This window comes from Culex pipiens, chromosome 3 (genome assembly GCF_016801865.2).
Source record: "Culex pipiens pallens isolate TS chromosome 3, TS_CPP_V2, whole genome shotgun sequence".
Classification (NCBI taxonomy): Eukaryota; Metazoa; Arthropoda; class Insecta; order Diptera; family Culicidae; genus Culex; species Culex pipiens.
The window spans coordinates 5,147,363-5,164,264 of NC_068939.1; the positions used below are offsets into that span (position 1 = coordinate 5,147,363).

The 16,902-nt window shown below is 40.4% G+C and overlaps 2 protein-coding genes across 2 annotated transcripts; one reads left to right on the forward strand and one right to left on the reverse strand.

Annotated features, from left to right (window-relative positions):
- Window positions 1-9,374, reverse strand: LOC120422832 (ubiquitin carboxyl-terminal hydrolase 31). Its single transcript, XM_039586369.2, has 6 exons — window positions 8,755-9,374; window positions 5,460-5,654; window positions 5,260-5,394; window positions 5,057-5,191; window positions 793-3,171; window positions 1-726 (listed from the first exon to the last, which is right to left on the reverse strand). Exons 1-6 carry the CDS (start codon window positions 9,124-9,126, stop codon window positions 676-678), a joined length of 3,267 nt encoding a protein of 1,088 aa, XP_039442303.1. The 5' UTR covers window positions 9,127-9,374; the 3' UTR covers window positions 1-675.
- Window positions 9,375-15,138: 5,764 nt separating this feature from the next.
- Window positions 15,139-16,791, forward strand: LOC120422848 (monocarboxylate transporter 12). The gene is made up of 5 exons (XM_039586393.2): window positions 15,139-15,309; window positions 15,372-15,498; window positions 15,556-15,902; window positions 15,962-16,228; window positions 16,280-16,791. The coding sequence occupies exons 1-5, from the start codon at window positions 15,235-15,237 to the stop codon at window positions 16,763-16,765; spliced, it is 1,302 nt and encodes a 433-aa protein (XP_039442327.1). The 5' UTR covers window positions 15,139-15,234; the 3' UTR covers window positions 16,766-16,791.
- The last annotated feature ends 111 nt before the right edge of the window (window positions 16,792-16,902 follow it).

Sequence of the window (16,902 nt, forward strand, 5' to 3'; positions counted from 1 at the left end):
TTTCTTTTTTTCAATAGTAAATTTACATAAACGATTTTTTTTTGTTTTCATAATTGCTCTTATTGGTACAGAATGTGTGTGAGTGTGTGAAGGTGAGTTTTTTTTGTGTTTTTTTTTCATAGATTTTTTTTTTTTTTTTGTTCAAGAGGATGAGAATGTTTCAATCGTAACTTGCTTAAATGTGTTGTTGTAATGTGGACTGGAAATAGTTCGGGAGAAGGAGGAAGGGGGAGAGTGGGACTTCTTTATCTGCCGCCCGAAGACTAACATTCTATAGAATATTACAATCTCTACACTTCAATAAATACTCTGAATCTGGGGAATGTCACCGCGCCTTCTTCCCCAGCAGTTTTTTTTTTATATAAACTCCGTTTCTGTGGTGTTACTATTTTAATAAATAATAATTAGGTGTAGAATGTTCTCTACGGAAAAACAAAATTATATATAACATAAAAACGAATTAAAAAAACAAAACTTTCAACATGTTTTCGCGCGCGCCCTCTCATTTTTTCCGCTGGTAATTGTAATAATAGTAATTGATTTCTTTCTCTCGCTCACAAATATCGTACAAATGTTTCGCTTTTTGGTGGATGGGAGGTTGTGGTTTTTTTGTAGATTTTTGAAATCTTGTTGCTTTGTATAAAAAATACGCTTAAAACAGACACCATTTTTGCTTTAGTTCTTCGGTGAGACCGTTATCAGTTTATGCGGCGTGACTGGCGATATCTGCAATGAGAGACAATTGTTTAGCAAGTCGGCTTATCGGCCGTTGTGTAATTGCTTGCTACTCACCCAGAGGGCCCGGCTGCCCGGCGGTGGCATCATGTCCGACTCGTCATCGTCGTCGTTGTCGAGCACGACCCGGTCCAGTCCACCTCCGTGCGACTGATGGTGCTGGTCGATGAAGAGCAGCGTGTCCTTGCTGCACGTGTTGGCGCCGCGGATCATCGAGACGGCGTCCGATTCGTACGATTTGTACGTGAATGACGATGGCCGATGGTGCTGGTGCTGCTGGATAAACTCCGACACGGTTGTGGCCGCGTTGTCACGCCACAGAATGTCCTGGAAGTGGGAGTGCGACGTTGGCAACGAGAACCGACTGCTCGAGTCGGGTGACCGCGTGGTGGTTGTGTCACTGGTCGTTGTGGTCATGTCCGAGGTAGTCGTAGTGGTGGACAACTCCTCCGGCAGTTCCGGCGAGGACGGTTCCTCCGTGAGGGTCGCAATCGAGGACTCCTCCTCTGACTGTTCCATCGGGATTGGCTTGTTGCTTTCTTCTTCCTCCTCTTCGGTTGGGGTGGTGGGCAACGATTTTACCGGCGATTCAACCGGAACTTGAGCTTCCACCTCGACGATGACCGTTTGCACGTTTGCACTGGGTTCTTCACTGACGACTTCGGCAGGCTGCTGCTGCTCCTCGGCGGGTGTCTTTTCCTCGCTTATTTCGCTCTCACTTTCGGAATGCATGATTGTGGTCTCTTCAATTTCGGCCTTTTTGGGAACGGCCACGACGGCTGGGGAACTTTCAACCGCTGGAAGTGGCGTGACTGCAACGGGAACCGCTTCTTTTGATTTTTCGACGGCCGACGCTCCCAGTGGGGCAACAGCGATTCGCGAGACCCAGTGGTCAACACCGGAGCTGGAACTCGTCCCGGAACACTCCGATCCATCTATCTTGCGTCTTTGGTAGAATAGAATGTAAGCCTCATTGTTGACGATTTCCTCCTGGATGCGATCCGACGGAACTTGGTTCACTCGCTGGTCGTCAAATTTGTACCAGTTTGCATCGTACGGATTTTTACAGGCAGCCGTGTAATGTCCGGTTTCAAGCGTATCGCCCTGATGGTAACAGACCGCGTACAGATCGTACCGATTGTCCATCATGTGGTGCGGGAATTGATTGTTGGAATGTTGATGAGCCGGGTTACGTTTGGTCGTTTTCCGCCACGGGCTCCAATTGTCCTCGGTGGGACCGTTCGTTCCACCGGTCGATGCCTCTGCATTTAGCTCTCGTGCCAGATGAGGAGTCATGTCGAACCCGTGCAAGGGAAATTTGACCAGCGTGGTCAGTTTGGCAGCCTGAGTTCCGCGCAGTTGTTGCTGGCGGAAACGTTTAAAGTGAATCACCATAATGTCCGGCAGGGACCACAATCCGAGCGTTTTCACCACCGGCAGATACTTTTGACAGTGCGGACATCGCCAGGCGTCTTCCGCCGAAAGCGTCTCAGCTTTGGTGTAATGTTCGAGGCACTGCTCCAGCGTCAGCGAAGAACTTGCCGGAATCTTGTCTTTCATCTGGCTAACGCTCTCGTGCTCCACAAACGGATCGGTCATATCGCTAAAGAACCGTTCCGGATTGACCCACTCAATCAGTAGCTTCACATGAGCCGGTCCAGCATCCGTAGGCAGCACCGACAACGCCAGATCAATCATCTCGGTAAAAAGTGGATGCTCAACGCTCGTCTCCAAAAAGGCATCCGCATCGCACGACGGATCTTGCAACCGCATCCGGAACATCTCCTGCACCGGTGTGCTAAACGAAAACACCTCCGACTTCAAAATCCCACTCATCTCCTTCAACAGCAGCTTCTGCAACTCCACGTACGACACATCCCGACTTACCACCAAACAGAAAGGCGTCCCAAACCGTCGCACCTCGCCACTCCCAACGTCCCGCCTCGCGTTACTAATACACAGCACAATCTGGGTCATCCCCTCGCCCACCACCGGACTCTCAATGCAGTACACCGTACCGTCCCCGTCCCCAACCGAAGCCACCAAGTGCGAATCACAATAAACCCGATTGAACCCGCTCTCGCAAATCTCCGCCAAAATCATCCGCTCCCCCGAAATCCCCGTGTCCCCGTGCAACTGCTCCCTCAATCCCTCTACCAGAGATCCGTGCGGCACCCCAAGCCCCAGCTGGACCTGCTTCGGTTGCTGCGAGGCGTAAATCACCCGCACCAGCACCGGCTGCAGCGTCAACTGCGGCAGCTGCACCGAAATGCAGTGAAACGGATCGAACGTGTTGCTCTGCTTGTGGCACCGCGGGCACGTCAGCGACGACCGGAACTGGGCCTGAAAGACGGCCTGCACGAACGAATTGTTGCAGCGGATGTGGTTGGCGAGGGTTTCCGCCGCGATCACCTCGTCCGAGCGGCCGTAGTTGTTCTGGGAGGAAAAACAGAGAGAGAGAGGGAAATTTAGAAATTTTAGTTTTCCTTTTCGAACAAGAAATGCAACTTCCAGCGAGTTCTTTGGTTTTAATTTAGTATCTTTGGGACCCATAACGGACTAGCGAATGTTCAAAAAAAGCTTACAAAGAAAAATGTTTTTATAAGTTTTTATAAATAAAAAAAAAAAACTTAAATTCAAGTAAAAAAAACATATTTTTCAATTTTGAAAGTACTCGCATTAAAAAAAAATGAAATTAAATTCGTTCTGATGTATTTAAAAACACTTTTGAAACACTTCAATTTTTATATTACTATATTGAAATGCACATTGTTGATGTTGAAACCTCTAAACTGGGCCCTCGTCCTGTCACGTCCGTCAGTAGTCTTGTCGTACATTACAAGTAGAATCAGACCTGCCAATGAATTAGTACACTTCGACCAAATAAACAATGACGCTGTACGGATCTGACTCTAGAATAAATGCACAGTTGTGTGTTATTCATAAGTCCAACTAATTCAATTATTCATTTGAGTCCAAATATTCATTTGCTAACTAACTACTTTGGATTGAAAATCTAAACTTTAATCTAAAATCCTCTAAACTTAATGTTCAAAACTAAACGTTCCTTTAACTGTTGCAGTACTACTTCTATCAAAAAACAATAAAAATTTCTGAACTGATATACAAATAGGATAGAAATCGCGATTTTAAAAACAAATTACCATTTACGTCAAAAGATCCTCGATTCGCAACAATGGTCAATACAACCATAATCCGAAACCCGTTAGTTCAACAGAGCAACGAATTTTGTCCGATATCATAACATTATTGATTGATCGAGACTCTATATGGACAATTTGACATAAAAGAATGCCTAGTATTCTACAACAATCAAAGTTTATTGACAGCATTACTCTAACTTAACAATTGCAACTAAATTTATCATCAAATAGATTTGGAAAGGATACAGATTTATTTTAAATGCTAATGCTAAGCAACAAATCAATTGTACTATACTGAAGTCCCAACCTAAAACCCACATTTTGATAGTGAAAAAGTCACAGAAGCAGCGGTGTCTTGTGCAATTGTGATATTTTCACTATCGGAGAACTACCTAGTTCACGAAGACAGCTTATCGGTCGACGCTTAAGCCCTGGGGCTGCGGCAAAGCGAGTTCTCGTAGCATGAAATGGTGTCCATAGGGCTTATAAAAATAATGTTTACCCAAATTTTAACTAATGCACTAGGATCAAATCATGCCCCTTGACTTTACAAGGCCCAGGGCTTACAAAGAAAAATGTGTTTATAAGTTTTTATAAATAAAAAAAACAAGAAAACTTAAATTCAAGTAAAAAAAACATATTTTTCAATTTTGAAAGTACTCGCATTTAAAAAAATGAAATTAAATTCTTTCTGATGTATTTAAAAACACTTTTGAAACACTTCAATTTTTATGTTACAATATTGAAATGCCATGTTCTTTTGCTTACTTTCTTGCCCTTAAAATATTTTTTTTAATGATCAAGCTCCGATTTTTCCAGACACCAAGATTCTAACTCTAGTGCGTTGACAAGTTTTAACGAAAAACTTCAACACACGACATCCATCGATCGCCCTAATTAATGCGTCAGCGGAACAAAGAAAAAAAAACCTAATCAAAATGACAAACAACGACGGTTCGCAATCACATCCTGATTTGTGTCCAGGTTGCCGAACGCCGCTCACGTGGAACGCGCCGTGGCATTTTTTTCTGCGTCAAAACCGCTTCGCTAACCGAATTGCTCTCTGTGTGTCTCTAATCAAGCCATGTTTAGCACCGCTCCGCTAAGTTCCAGATACAATAATAAAATGGAGAAAAAAAAGTTTTGTCGTTCGTTACCTTGATCGTCTTGTACTTCCGCTTGCTGGCCGTGTTGAGGTCCTCGTGCACCTTGTCCAGCAGCCAGAACAGGAACTCCTGGGCATCGTGCTGGGTGGAACTCCGGAATTGACTCCCGTAGCGGTCGACCACGGCCTGCGGAAAAAAGGAAGGAAACGATTAGTTGATCTTGATTGTGATATAAGGGATCAAATTGATGTTACCTTGAAACTCGAACTGTACTCGGGAGCGTCCTTGCACGTCCACAGCGACTTCAGCACCAGCGCCAGCTGCTCGGTCAGTTCGCCCTTGGTTCCGAACTTTTTGGCATTTATCTTGTTTCGTCGTTTTAGATCCGCCTGGAAAAAGTCGCAAATGTTAGCTATAGTTTCGATCATTTAGAGATAGTTCAAAAAGTACCGACCTTGTATTGATCTAGAACAAAGTATTCGGCCAGAATGTCCGTGTGGCTGAGACACTGCAGGACGGCGTTCATGAAGCAGGTGTTGCCGTGGTTCCGCAGCCCGATCACGCCCGGGGTCGTGTCCGCGGGCCACACGAACCCGTTGGCCGGTGGGCCCGCGGACGGCACGCGGTCTCCTCCCTTTTGGTGATTGCCCTGCGGCGAGAAGAAACGAAACATATTTAGTGTGTATGAATTGACTGTGTTCAGAAGGGGAGGTTGTGCTGCGGGGTAGAGCTTTAATATTTTAATATAAAGCAGTTATGCGGCACATTCCTGAGGGGCTGCAGAATTGAAATCTAAAATCCTTATTTTAATAAATAAATAAAAAAAAGTGAATTCTAAGAACAAGTGCACTAATATTGCATAATGTTTTCTTCCAACTTCATACCAAAACAAAAATCCCAACATTTACTGCCTTGCCAATTGCTCTCCAGCAGAGTCAAGCAATAACTTTCCATTTTCCCCCCAAATAACATCCACCCATAGGCCAGGAAGCTCCCGGCTGTGAGCAAACAGCCATCTTTCATGCGTGATTTATGCGATTTCGGTTGATAATTTACACCTTTTTTCGTTCAAACATTTTTTGGTTCCGCCACAAATCGGAACGCACACACACACGATCGTGGCACCCCTCGCGGGAATCTGCCTGGACAGTGGACCCACACAATTGGATGCTCTCTACGAGCGATGATGATGATTGGGAGCAATCAACGGAGAAGGTCAATTATATTTCAGCAAAACGGCAGGAAAAGCATACAGTAGCAGCAGCAGCAGCTCAAAATATTTTTGCTCAAAACGATTCCGCGGCGGGAGATTGAGGGCACGGTGGAAGTGAGTTGATAAACAACTGGACAAAATATGGAACTCAACTTTAAATCAAGAGAATTTATCTTTCTCTGCTCCGCAAAGTCGGAGTTTGAGCGACGCATTCGCAGTAGTTTCTGGTGTGATTGCCACCACAATTGGCGCACTTTATGTGCGACTGCAGTTGCTGCGTATTCACACTCAAGCCTGATTTTTGTAGCTGGAGATTAATTTTAAACTGTCTCAATGGCCGTTTTAATATATCTGCATAGTTTTATTGTAATTCTTATAAAGATGAATACATAAATTAAAAAAAAAACTTCAGCAAATAAAAAAACAAGTTCAATTTCTTAAAGGAATGAAAATATGGTAAATCGAGCAATTTTACCAAATGTGACCGATATGTACAAATGTTTAATTTCAACGATGCTTTGGACTTTTTTTCCAAAAATTTTAGAATGAAAGAGGGATGTTATTTTATAAATTTAAAAAGAAAATCAAATTTTAAAATGATGAACTGCTGAAATATACTAAGATTTATTTCAAACGAGTAAATGAAACCAAACAAAACTTTTTTATAGGATTTTTTTTAAGGTTAAACGGCAGATAGGCCGATAATAGAAATGCAATGATAAAGGGTATATTTCTTCTAATTTGATTTGAAATATTTAACAAGTTTCACAAACTTTCGGATAATCGAACTTCGGATAATCGAAACTTCTTATAATCGAGGCTCCGCATAACTGAGTCTGGACTCTGGACTGCATTACATTTTAAATTTTATTATTTTCATCAAAAGGCTTAATATCATAATTTTGATATTTAATTTTTCTCTCATTTTTTTTTCTTTGTCTTATTTTTGATTGTCGAGCTTGACCCCTAAAGCTGCTCTAAAGTGATTTAGAATTTTTAAATACAAGAAAAAAAAGATGAAATATTGAAAAATGCATTTTAAAATTAATTGGAAATCAACCATTCAAATTTGACTAAAATGGGGTCGCAGAACTCTTATTTTATGTAAAAAATAAGAAAATGAAAAAAAAATTTAAAAAATATAATATTTTTTGTCATTATTTGATTATTCGGATTGTAATGAAATGCTTCTGTTTCAATTAGACTCAATGCGGAATGTTTTTTTAGAATTTTTTTTTCAAATTTATTTGTAATACCTAACCTAAACAATTTCATTAAATGTTTTCTTGCATTTTTTCATATTTTCAAATGTTTATTTTTTTATTTTCCCCATCTAGGCCGCTTCATTTTTTTTTTAATGTTTATGTCTCTCGACTCTGGCCAAAGTCGAAGGGAGGGGGCTAAAAAAGTATTAAACATGAAATTACAAGCCATGGTATTAACATTTGAATGAACAAAGTGTTTTAAAGGCATTTTACACCTGCCCAGTTGTTTTGCAATCATTAGTTTTCAGAATATTCAAGAACTGAAGAATTTTTTTTATCGCCGAAAAAAAACTTTTTGCTGTAGATTTGAATTCTACAAAAATTGAAAATATTTTTGATCGATCCCAGACATGCTAAAAATGATTTTAAACGCAGAATAAATGCTTAAAAAATTTAAAAATATTTACCGCAAGAAATGTTGCCCAGTAATTTGTAATTTGTTGTTTTATTGGGTACGATAACTTGTTAGTTAAACTATGTATCAAGTCAAGGAGGGTATAAGTTTCTATTCAATTATCTCTAAATATTGACAACTTTTCCACCCATTCTCACCCACTGTGCATCGCTCAGTTCCGTAGGGTTGGGACGTCTATTTTCCACCCTCTCTACCACCCACCACACCCCCCTTTGATAGTAACAATCCATGTGTACTAGCGCTACGGGCCACCCCTACGGAAGCCGATGGGGTGAGCTGGCCGCGGTGGTGACCTTTCGTTTGCTTTCCACTGACTGATGCAATAAAATCGCGCTTATTCCGCCGATATCCAACGATTGCTCACACTACCCTGGAACTAGCCTCAAGCAAGCAGTTCAGTGGAGCAACCAATTTGGCCCAGTCGCGGCCACCGCACGATCGAACGGGTAGTGCGCGCGGGGCGGGTTAAAGGGGGTGGTATCATTCGCAATGCTCAATCCTCCACTTCACTACACTTGAGATTGGCTGCAAGTGTGTGGCATCAGGTCATGTGTGTGTGTGTTTGTATCGGTGTAGAGTACACGCAATGTGATATGATATGACTTTTCTTGGCTTTTAAAAGGCGAGGTGTCTTTCGAGATTTTCACGGTCTTATTTCTGCGAAAAAGTATTTAAATATTTTTGTCTCTGCTCGGGTCACCCTCCTTGGTGGGGTGATGCACTCACTTTTTAGTCGGGTCACGACTTTGCGAAACTCACGCACAATTTTCAGGGCCAACTGTGTCAATGTTGTTGCCTTTCCCAGTGCAAAAGCAAGCAGATTTAGAACAGATTTAGAAACCAGAAAATAACTTACTGCAAGATTGACATATGTCATTTGTTGTGCAATGCGATTGATGAACTTTTTCACCGACAGCCGCCGGAAGATTTTCCGTTCCGTCGTCGTCCCACCGGAACTTCCTTGAAGCTTTGGCTCATGGCCATTTCCGCCTCCCCCTCCACTGTTGATGGAATTTTGCTCGGAGGTCGCAACGCCACTCGCATTTGTCATCGTTCCGGATTTTTCCGTAGCTTTCCGGCCACCACTCACGACCGACTGGAACGGGTTGCGGGACAGCGAGAAGGCCCGCTTGAGCTTGCTTCCCCCGCTGGAACCAGTCGGTTTGGACGACGGAACAGATGAGTCCACTTTGGTTTGATGGGCATCTTTGTTTTTCGCGTTCTCCATTTTCACTTGGCTTTCCACGGCGATTTCCCTTCCCTCGAGCACCACTTTTGTCGGCGGGGACCGCCCACGGAAATCCGGAACCACCGATTTCGAGCTCTGACGCGGAACGCTGAGTCACACACGCACCGAACGCGAATCGCGAACAACAAACACGACTTCGTAGGGCAGTGGCTCTTAGCAGGCCAAAAATTTACTAAACTTTCGAAAGCAATTACAGCAACCCATTCTACAACACACAGCCACAGCGCTAGATTGAACTGTGTTGCCAGAGTGACTTTTTTGGAACGCTGTCACATGAAACGTCAGCGTCCAACTGTCAAGGCAGGGTGGTATGCAGCGTTGTCAGAAAAATAATGGAAACAACTAATTTCTGAAGATTCTTTTTTCATGTTTTTTTTTATACTTGCTTGTTGGGTGTTAATTTAGTATTCAAACGCAAGGCGGTTTTAAAAATACCCAAAAAGCAAAAAATAAAAACTTTGTTTAAAATCTCCAGATCTCAACATTAAAATTTTGTATTTTTTTTTGAAGTAGTAAACTTGATAATATATGTTAAATATGACTATTTATTTTTATTTGATCACAACCATAGATTTTCAAAACATTGATATTTACTAAAAATTATCGAGGTGTTTAAAGTGCAACAAGGATTAATCTTTCTTAACTAAATGTTTCTGTAAAGTTGACAGCCGCAAAAAAATTACTCCACGTTATCGGCTCACATCTCTTTTTATAATTCTGGAGTTTTTTTTTAAAAAAAAAAAAAGGTCCAAAAAAACTAAATTTCCAGTTTTTGCTTTTTGGGTGTTTTGAAACCGCATTGTGTCAGGGGTATTATAAACACCCAAAAATCAAAAACTGAAAATTTGGTTTATTGGACCATTTAAAAAAAACTCTAGAATTTCTCGATTAAAATTGTTAAGGTACATACTCCCCTTGAAAATGCTTCAAAATGTGCGTGACAGACGAAAGTGCACAAACACATCGAAATGTTCCACGACCTTAAAATCTAATTGTGGTACTAGATTACACTCTGAGCAAATAGGGGAAATTCTCGTATGTTTGACACTCGCTCCTAATTCTATCCAATTTGCTGATTTTCACTATTTAAACAACTAATTTTGCAAAACTTTTGATAGAAACTTGCTTGCTCACTTCTTATTCCTTGGGCATGAGTAAGGACCTCGACGCCGTTAGCAATGTTGGCTTTAAAATAAAATTTCGTGATAATATCACTTCCCCCCCAGCCAACATTTTTGCCATGCGAAGCGGGCCTCGACGCTGTGTCTAGGTTTAATTCCTAGCTAGGAGCCATCAGTGTCTTAAGAGGTGGTCCCAAGGCCGAGTAGGAGTTCATGAAGCAAATTAGTCGTCTCCCACCCCTTTTAAATTTAAAAATGAACTCTGAAACCAGCGCTTACTCACAACAGAAACAGAGGCCTCTTCTAGGCATTGTAGGATAGAATAGATTTTGAAATTTATTTAAAAAATGTTACGTGCATAAATATTAAACTTCCATTTAAGTAATAATACAAAGCATTTTGATATGTCAAAATTTTCATAGAGTCAATCATAGGATTCTATGACAATTTCCGGAATTCCATTTCCCGGAATGGACGTTTTCCGGAATGGACATTATCCGGAATGGACGTTTTCCGGAATGGACGTTATCCGGAATGGACAGTATCCGGAATGGACGTTATCCGGAATGAAATTTCCCGGAATGGACGTTTCCCGGAATGGACATTTCCCGAAATTTTTTTTTATATTACCTGATATGAGAATGAATGGAATCTTGCCTACTCACTTACTTGTGGTTAAGAATTATTTAGTTTGTACTCCGTTGGTTTTGACAACAATATGAATATAAATACATGAATGATAAAAAGAAAGTGAAATGTTCGGACATGAACAATAGAAGCAAGTGTTGACTATTGAAACAATACTTTATCAACCACCACGAGATGTAACAATGTAGATCGATAGATATTAGATGTTTTTTACATTCTTTCAATTCTTTCATTTTTTTCCTTTCTTTTGTTAATCATTTGACTTATGTCACAAAATTCTACCATATTTTACTATAAAGCAGAATGATTATTTTCAAAGAAGGGAAAACCTCAAGAAAATAAAAAGCTTTTCAGAAAATCAATGTGTAATGTGTCCAGTCAAGAAAATAAATAGCTTGAGTGTATTTTTAAAGAATGAAAAACCTCAAGGAAAAATACATTATACATTGATTTTCTGAAAAGCTTTTTTTTTATCTTGAGATTTTCCCTTCTTTAAAAATACACGTTCTTTCATCAAAGTAATGGGATTTTATGTAAGAATTATCCCTTCTTTTGTTAATTCTACTAAATTTCAACTAGTTTTTGTTAAGGAACTCTGCACTATAAAGAAGAATGTGTTTTTTTTAAAGAAGGGAAATCCTCTAGAAAAAAAAGCTTTCAGAAAATCAATGCATAATGTATATTTTCTTGAGGTTTTCCCTTCTTTAAAAATACACGATCTTTAATCGATGTGATGGAATTTCGTGTAAGGGATTTCCCTTCTTGTGTTATTCAGTTGACTTTTGTGACTAAATTCTACCAAATTTTATTATAAAGCAGAATGTTTATTTTCAAAGAAGGGAAAACCTCTAGTAACAGCTTTTCAGAAAATCAATGTATAATGTATTTTTCCTTGAGGTTTTTCATTCTTTAAAAATACACTCAAGCTATTTATTTTCTTGACTGGACACATTACACATTGATTTTCTGAAAAGCTTTTTATTTTCTTGAGGTTTTCCCTTCTTTGAAAATAATCATTCTGCTTTATAGTAAAATATGGCAGAATTTAGTCACATAAGTCAAATGATTAACAAAAGAAAGGAAAAAAATGAAAGAATTGAAAGAATGTAAAAAACATCTAATATCTATCGATCTACATTGTTACATCTCGTGGTGGTTGATAAAGTATTGTTTCAATAGTCAACACTTGCTTCTATTGTTCATGTCCGAACATTTCACTTTCTTTTTATCATTCATGTATTTATATTCATATTGTTGTCAAAACCAACGGAGTACAAACTAAATAATTCTTAACCACAAGTAAGTGAGTAAGCAAGATTCCATTCATTCTCATATCAGGTAATATAAAAAAAAATTCCGGGAAATGTCCATTCCGGGAAACGTCCATTCCGGGAAATTTCATTCCGGATAACGTCCATTCCGGATACTGTCCATTCCGGATAACGTCCATTCCGGAAAACGTCCATTCCGGATAATGTCCATTCCGGAAAACGTCCATTCCGGGAAATGGAATTCCGGAAATTGTCATAGAATCAATCATAGGTCAATCAATAATGTAATGATATCGGACAAAATTCGTTAATCTGTTGAACTAACGGTTTTCGGATTATGGTTGTATCGACCATTGTTGCGAATCGAGGATCTACTGGAGGTTGACGATCAAATAGAACCTAACATTTCAAAAGGGCGCATGGGTTTTGTAAACAGGAGTGTATCTCTCCCACTCAAATAACAGTTTACAAAAGGTATGATAGGGATACGCTCCTGTTTGCAAAGCTTGTGTGTCCTAATAAAATGGAAGGCACGAAATAGTCGTCTTAACGACGAGTGTTCAACTTGTAAAATATGAACAGTTAATTTAAGGTTGTTAATTCAAATTAGTTAGTGTTCTATTTAATTGGCAGATCTGCTTCTAGTTGGGTGGGTCTCGTGGCGCAGGGGTAGCGGCTTCGGCTGCCGATCCCGATGATGCTATGAGACGCGGGTTCGATTCCCGCCTTATCCACTGAGCTTCTATCGGATGGTGAAGTAAAACGTCGGTCCCGGTTTCTCCTGTCTCGTCAGAGGCGCTGGAGCAGAAATCCCACGTTAGAGGAAGGCCATGCCCCGGGGGGCGTAGTGCCAATAGTTTCGTTTTTTTTTTTATCTGCTTCTAGTTGTAATGTAGGACAAGACTACTGACGGACGCGACAGGACGTGGCCCAGAAAAAGGCCTCAAGATTTGTATTCCCTAGACAAGTTAGTTTTTTTCTTTCGATTTCATATTTTTAAATTTCCTTTAAATTTGATATACATGTTAGGTTTCCTTTGTATAAATCTCCGATTAGTTACGTTTTCTTATTTAATTAACTAATAACTTAATTTCCTCCAGGCCTTTTTATTTTGAATCAAAATTTAAGACTTTCATTATTCAGTGTTAAACTAAGATTACCGTAACTGATCAAGTCATCCAAGTTCTTACTACTCACACCTACACTAATTTTCTTTCACCTTCCCCCTCCCGATCCCCTATATCTTCCGGTGGTGTTCATTTTGTATGCAATACTAGTTCGGCCACTACCCTTTTTTCCACAAGAAACCGGACTTGGACTGACTTGAGGACGCGTCCCCCACCTTGCTCCGTAAAACGAAAACGAAAACGAAACTTGCTTGCTCACTTCTTATTGAGCTAATTATCACTCGATTTTAGTTGAAAACGCTTTTTATGAGCTGTTTTTAAAGGTCAAAGTGCTGATAAGGCAACATTAGAGGCACGCTTGACTTAGATGCTGCTCCCCTTAATAACAAAATTGTTTAAAAGAAATTTGGAATACTAAACATTTTTGGAGTTTATTTTTTAAAAGGTCCAATAAACCAAATTTCCAGTTTTTGCTTTTTGGGTGTTTTTGAAACCGCCTTGAGTCAGGGGTATTAAAAAAACAAATTTAAGTCAGGGGTATTAAAAAACCAAAAACTGAAATTTTGGTTTGTTTATTGGACCTTTTTAAAAAAAAAACTCCAGATTTGTACATACACTCAACCCCCGGTGGTTGGTCACTTTTTCGTTTGACACTTTTTTAGTTTGTACCCCTTTGGTTGGTCAAAGTCAAACTAAAAAGTGACGAACTGTCACTTTTTACACGGCGCTCACGCACACTATCAAAACAAACGTTTGGTAGTGCGTGTGAACTCCGTGTAAAAGGGGTGTCAAACTAAAAAGTGACCCCGTTAGTTTAACAACAGTTGGTGTCAAACCATCGGTGTTTGAGTGTATTTATATTTGTTAATTTAAAAATCATGTGCAACAAAAGTTATTTCAAAGAAAGGAGCTAGTATACTTACTCTATATATAATCCATTATAACGATAACAGATTTCTTGCAATAAGAAGTTTGAACTAACTAGCTTCACATTTTAATTCTACTAATATTCAAGGCTGGGGTCTGTGGTGTGCGTAGTGTTAATCGGGGTTGCCTCTCACCCCAGTTAGCCTGGGTTCAATCCCTGTCGACTCCGGTTGGCATTCTCGTGACGAGATACTTTGATCACGCCTTTCGTCGGATGGGGAAGTAAATGTCGGTCTCGGCCTAATTTATAGGTTTGGTCGTAAGGTCAGTCCAGATGTAGGAGTCGTCTGCCTGGTCGAGGTACAAATTAGGTACCAGATCAAGGCTGCTTCAAGGAGTCTTGCAATAGAGACCAATAAAACTATGTTATGATACTTAACATAAAAACAATGCAGGATCATACATTTTGAAATGTGTTGACGGTGAATTTGGAAGATTCTTGAAAGAAAAACAATGTCTTCTTATTTTTTGAAACATTTTAAAAGGGAAAAATTGCAACGACTTACAAACTGAATTACATTCTTACCAAACCTTACTCGCAATGATTTCGCAAGTTCAACGATCTTTCAAGCATTTTTGTGGACAAACAGATAAGACACGATCGCGCTCAAAATACATTTCGGGAGAGAACCACACGTTTTGCCCACCATCCCATGCCACAGCTTCTCACGGCGATGGGATATTATCTGAATGCATGTTTGCACTAAACTCTCTGCGCTCACTCTACACGACGATTGCATGCGTTTATCAACACCGCCCCTACGGCAGTGTAGGGATGAGCGCAAATGCTTCATGTCCAGTTTTATCTCGCGTTGCATTTGTTGACTGATCTGATAACACCTGCCGCGCCACGTCCCAGGATCTGTTCTTATTGTCTTGCGTTTAGTGAATCATGGACCAGTGTCAGCGAAACTTAAGTCTGCTGAGAAAACGCTGCTCTGCCAAATTGGAGCTGAATGTCTGTTAATTTCGGGAAACTGTACAAAATCATCAATGGTGAGCTCAAATAAGGTGCCCCCGGATGGAGGATACGGATGGGTGATCGTTGCTGGTTGTGCAGTGATAAACGTGTGTTTGCATGCATTTACCTGTTTAAATACAATTAATTAGCTCGTCACGTATACTTTCAGATATTCAACCAGTCACTCATATCCGTGTTTGGTTTGATGTTTGGAGACTATTTGAGCGATTTGGGTGAAAATGCTTTCGGTGCTGCTCTCGTTATGAACATATGCAATATATCCTTGAACTTTTCAGGTAATTGTGTCTAATTCAAACTTTAAAAAAACATCATATTTTTGTTCATTAATCTAGGATTAATCACCGGTCCAATCATAAAGAAATTTAACGCGAGGAAGGCATCTATTTTGGGCAGCTTGTTAACTGGCGGTGCTCTGACAGCATGCTCGTATGCAACCGAGATGTGGCAAATCATACTTTCCTACAGTTTAGTGTTTGGATTTGGATTAGGTCTTATTCAGTCATCGACATTCGTGGCATTGAATTCATATTTCAAAAACAATAAGGGAAAAGCTGTCGGGTTTGCACTGGCAGGAACTGGAATCGGGCAAATCTTGATGCCATTGCTAGTTCAGTACTTGCTGGATATTTTCAGTTTCCGTGGCACTACGCTCATCATTGGTGGACTAGCTTTCAATGGGGTATGTAAACAAGTTACATTTGTACATAAAAAGGTACATTCAGATCTTTTTTACAAAAGGTTGTCGGAGCTGCCCTTTTGCAGCCAGTAGAATGGCACAAGAGACACGTGTTGGACGAAGAGTCAAACAATGAGAGGCTTCCTCTGATAGCAGCAACAAGTACTACTACGAATCCTAGCAAATCTGACAGTGGATGGTCAAAATTGGCAGCATTGATGGATGTAGCGATTCTTAAGAAAGTCTCATTTCTTAACCTGATTATTGGATTGGGACTTGCATATACAGCATCAACCAGCTTCTCTCTATTTTTCCCATATTTTCTACAGGTAACATAACTACCAAAAACAAAGTATTATTTTAAAAAAATACCTTTTCAGAAAACAGCGAACCTTGACATGTTTCAAACGGCCAACTGCATGTCAATGCTTTCGACAACCGATTTGCTCACGCGTGTCACTGTGCCAGCGTTCGTCGATAGGATGAAATTCTCGCATCGAAACACGTTTCTGATGGCTGGACTATGCCTGGTCATCGCACGGTCCGTGATGGCCGAGATGAGAAGCATCGTACCGCTGATGATTACATCGGCTTTTTACGGGATTTTCCGGTCCATAACGATAGTGAATCAAAACTTGACGATTGCCGAGTACTGTGGGGAGAAAGGGCTGGAATCTATGCTGCCAAACGCTCTTGGGTTTAACATGATAACCAAGGGAGTGTTGGTTTTGAGCTTGGGTCAGCTGCTTGGTTGGTTCGTTGACTACACTGGAAGTTATTCTCTGAATCTACATGCACAAAACTTGCTGTTGGTATCGACTTGTGTTTTGTGGCTATGTGAAATGTACTTTAAATATCGGGATTAAATTTGGTTGATTTCCACTAAGAATAAGTCACTTGTAATTATTTTATTGAAAGATCCACAAAAAAGGAAAACAATCAATTCCTTTGCGATTTCTTTTTTCGACCTACCGTCATCAGGGGTGAGATTAGGTGGTAATAC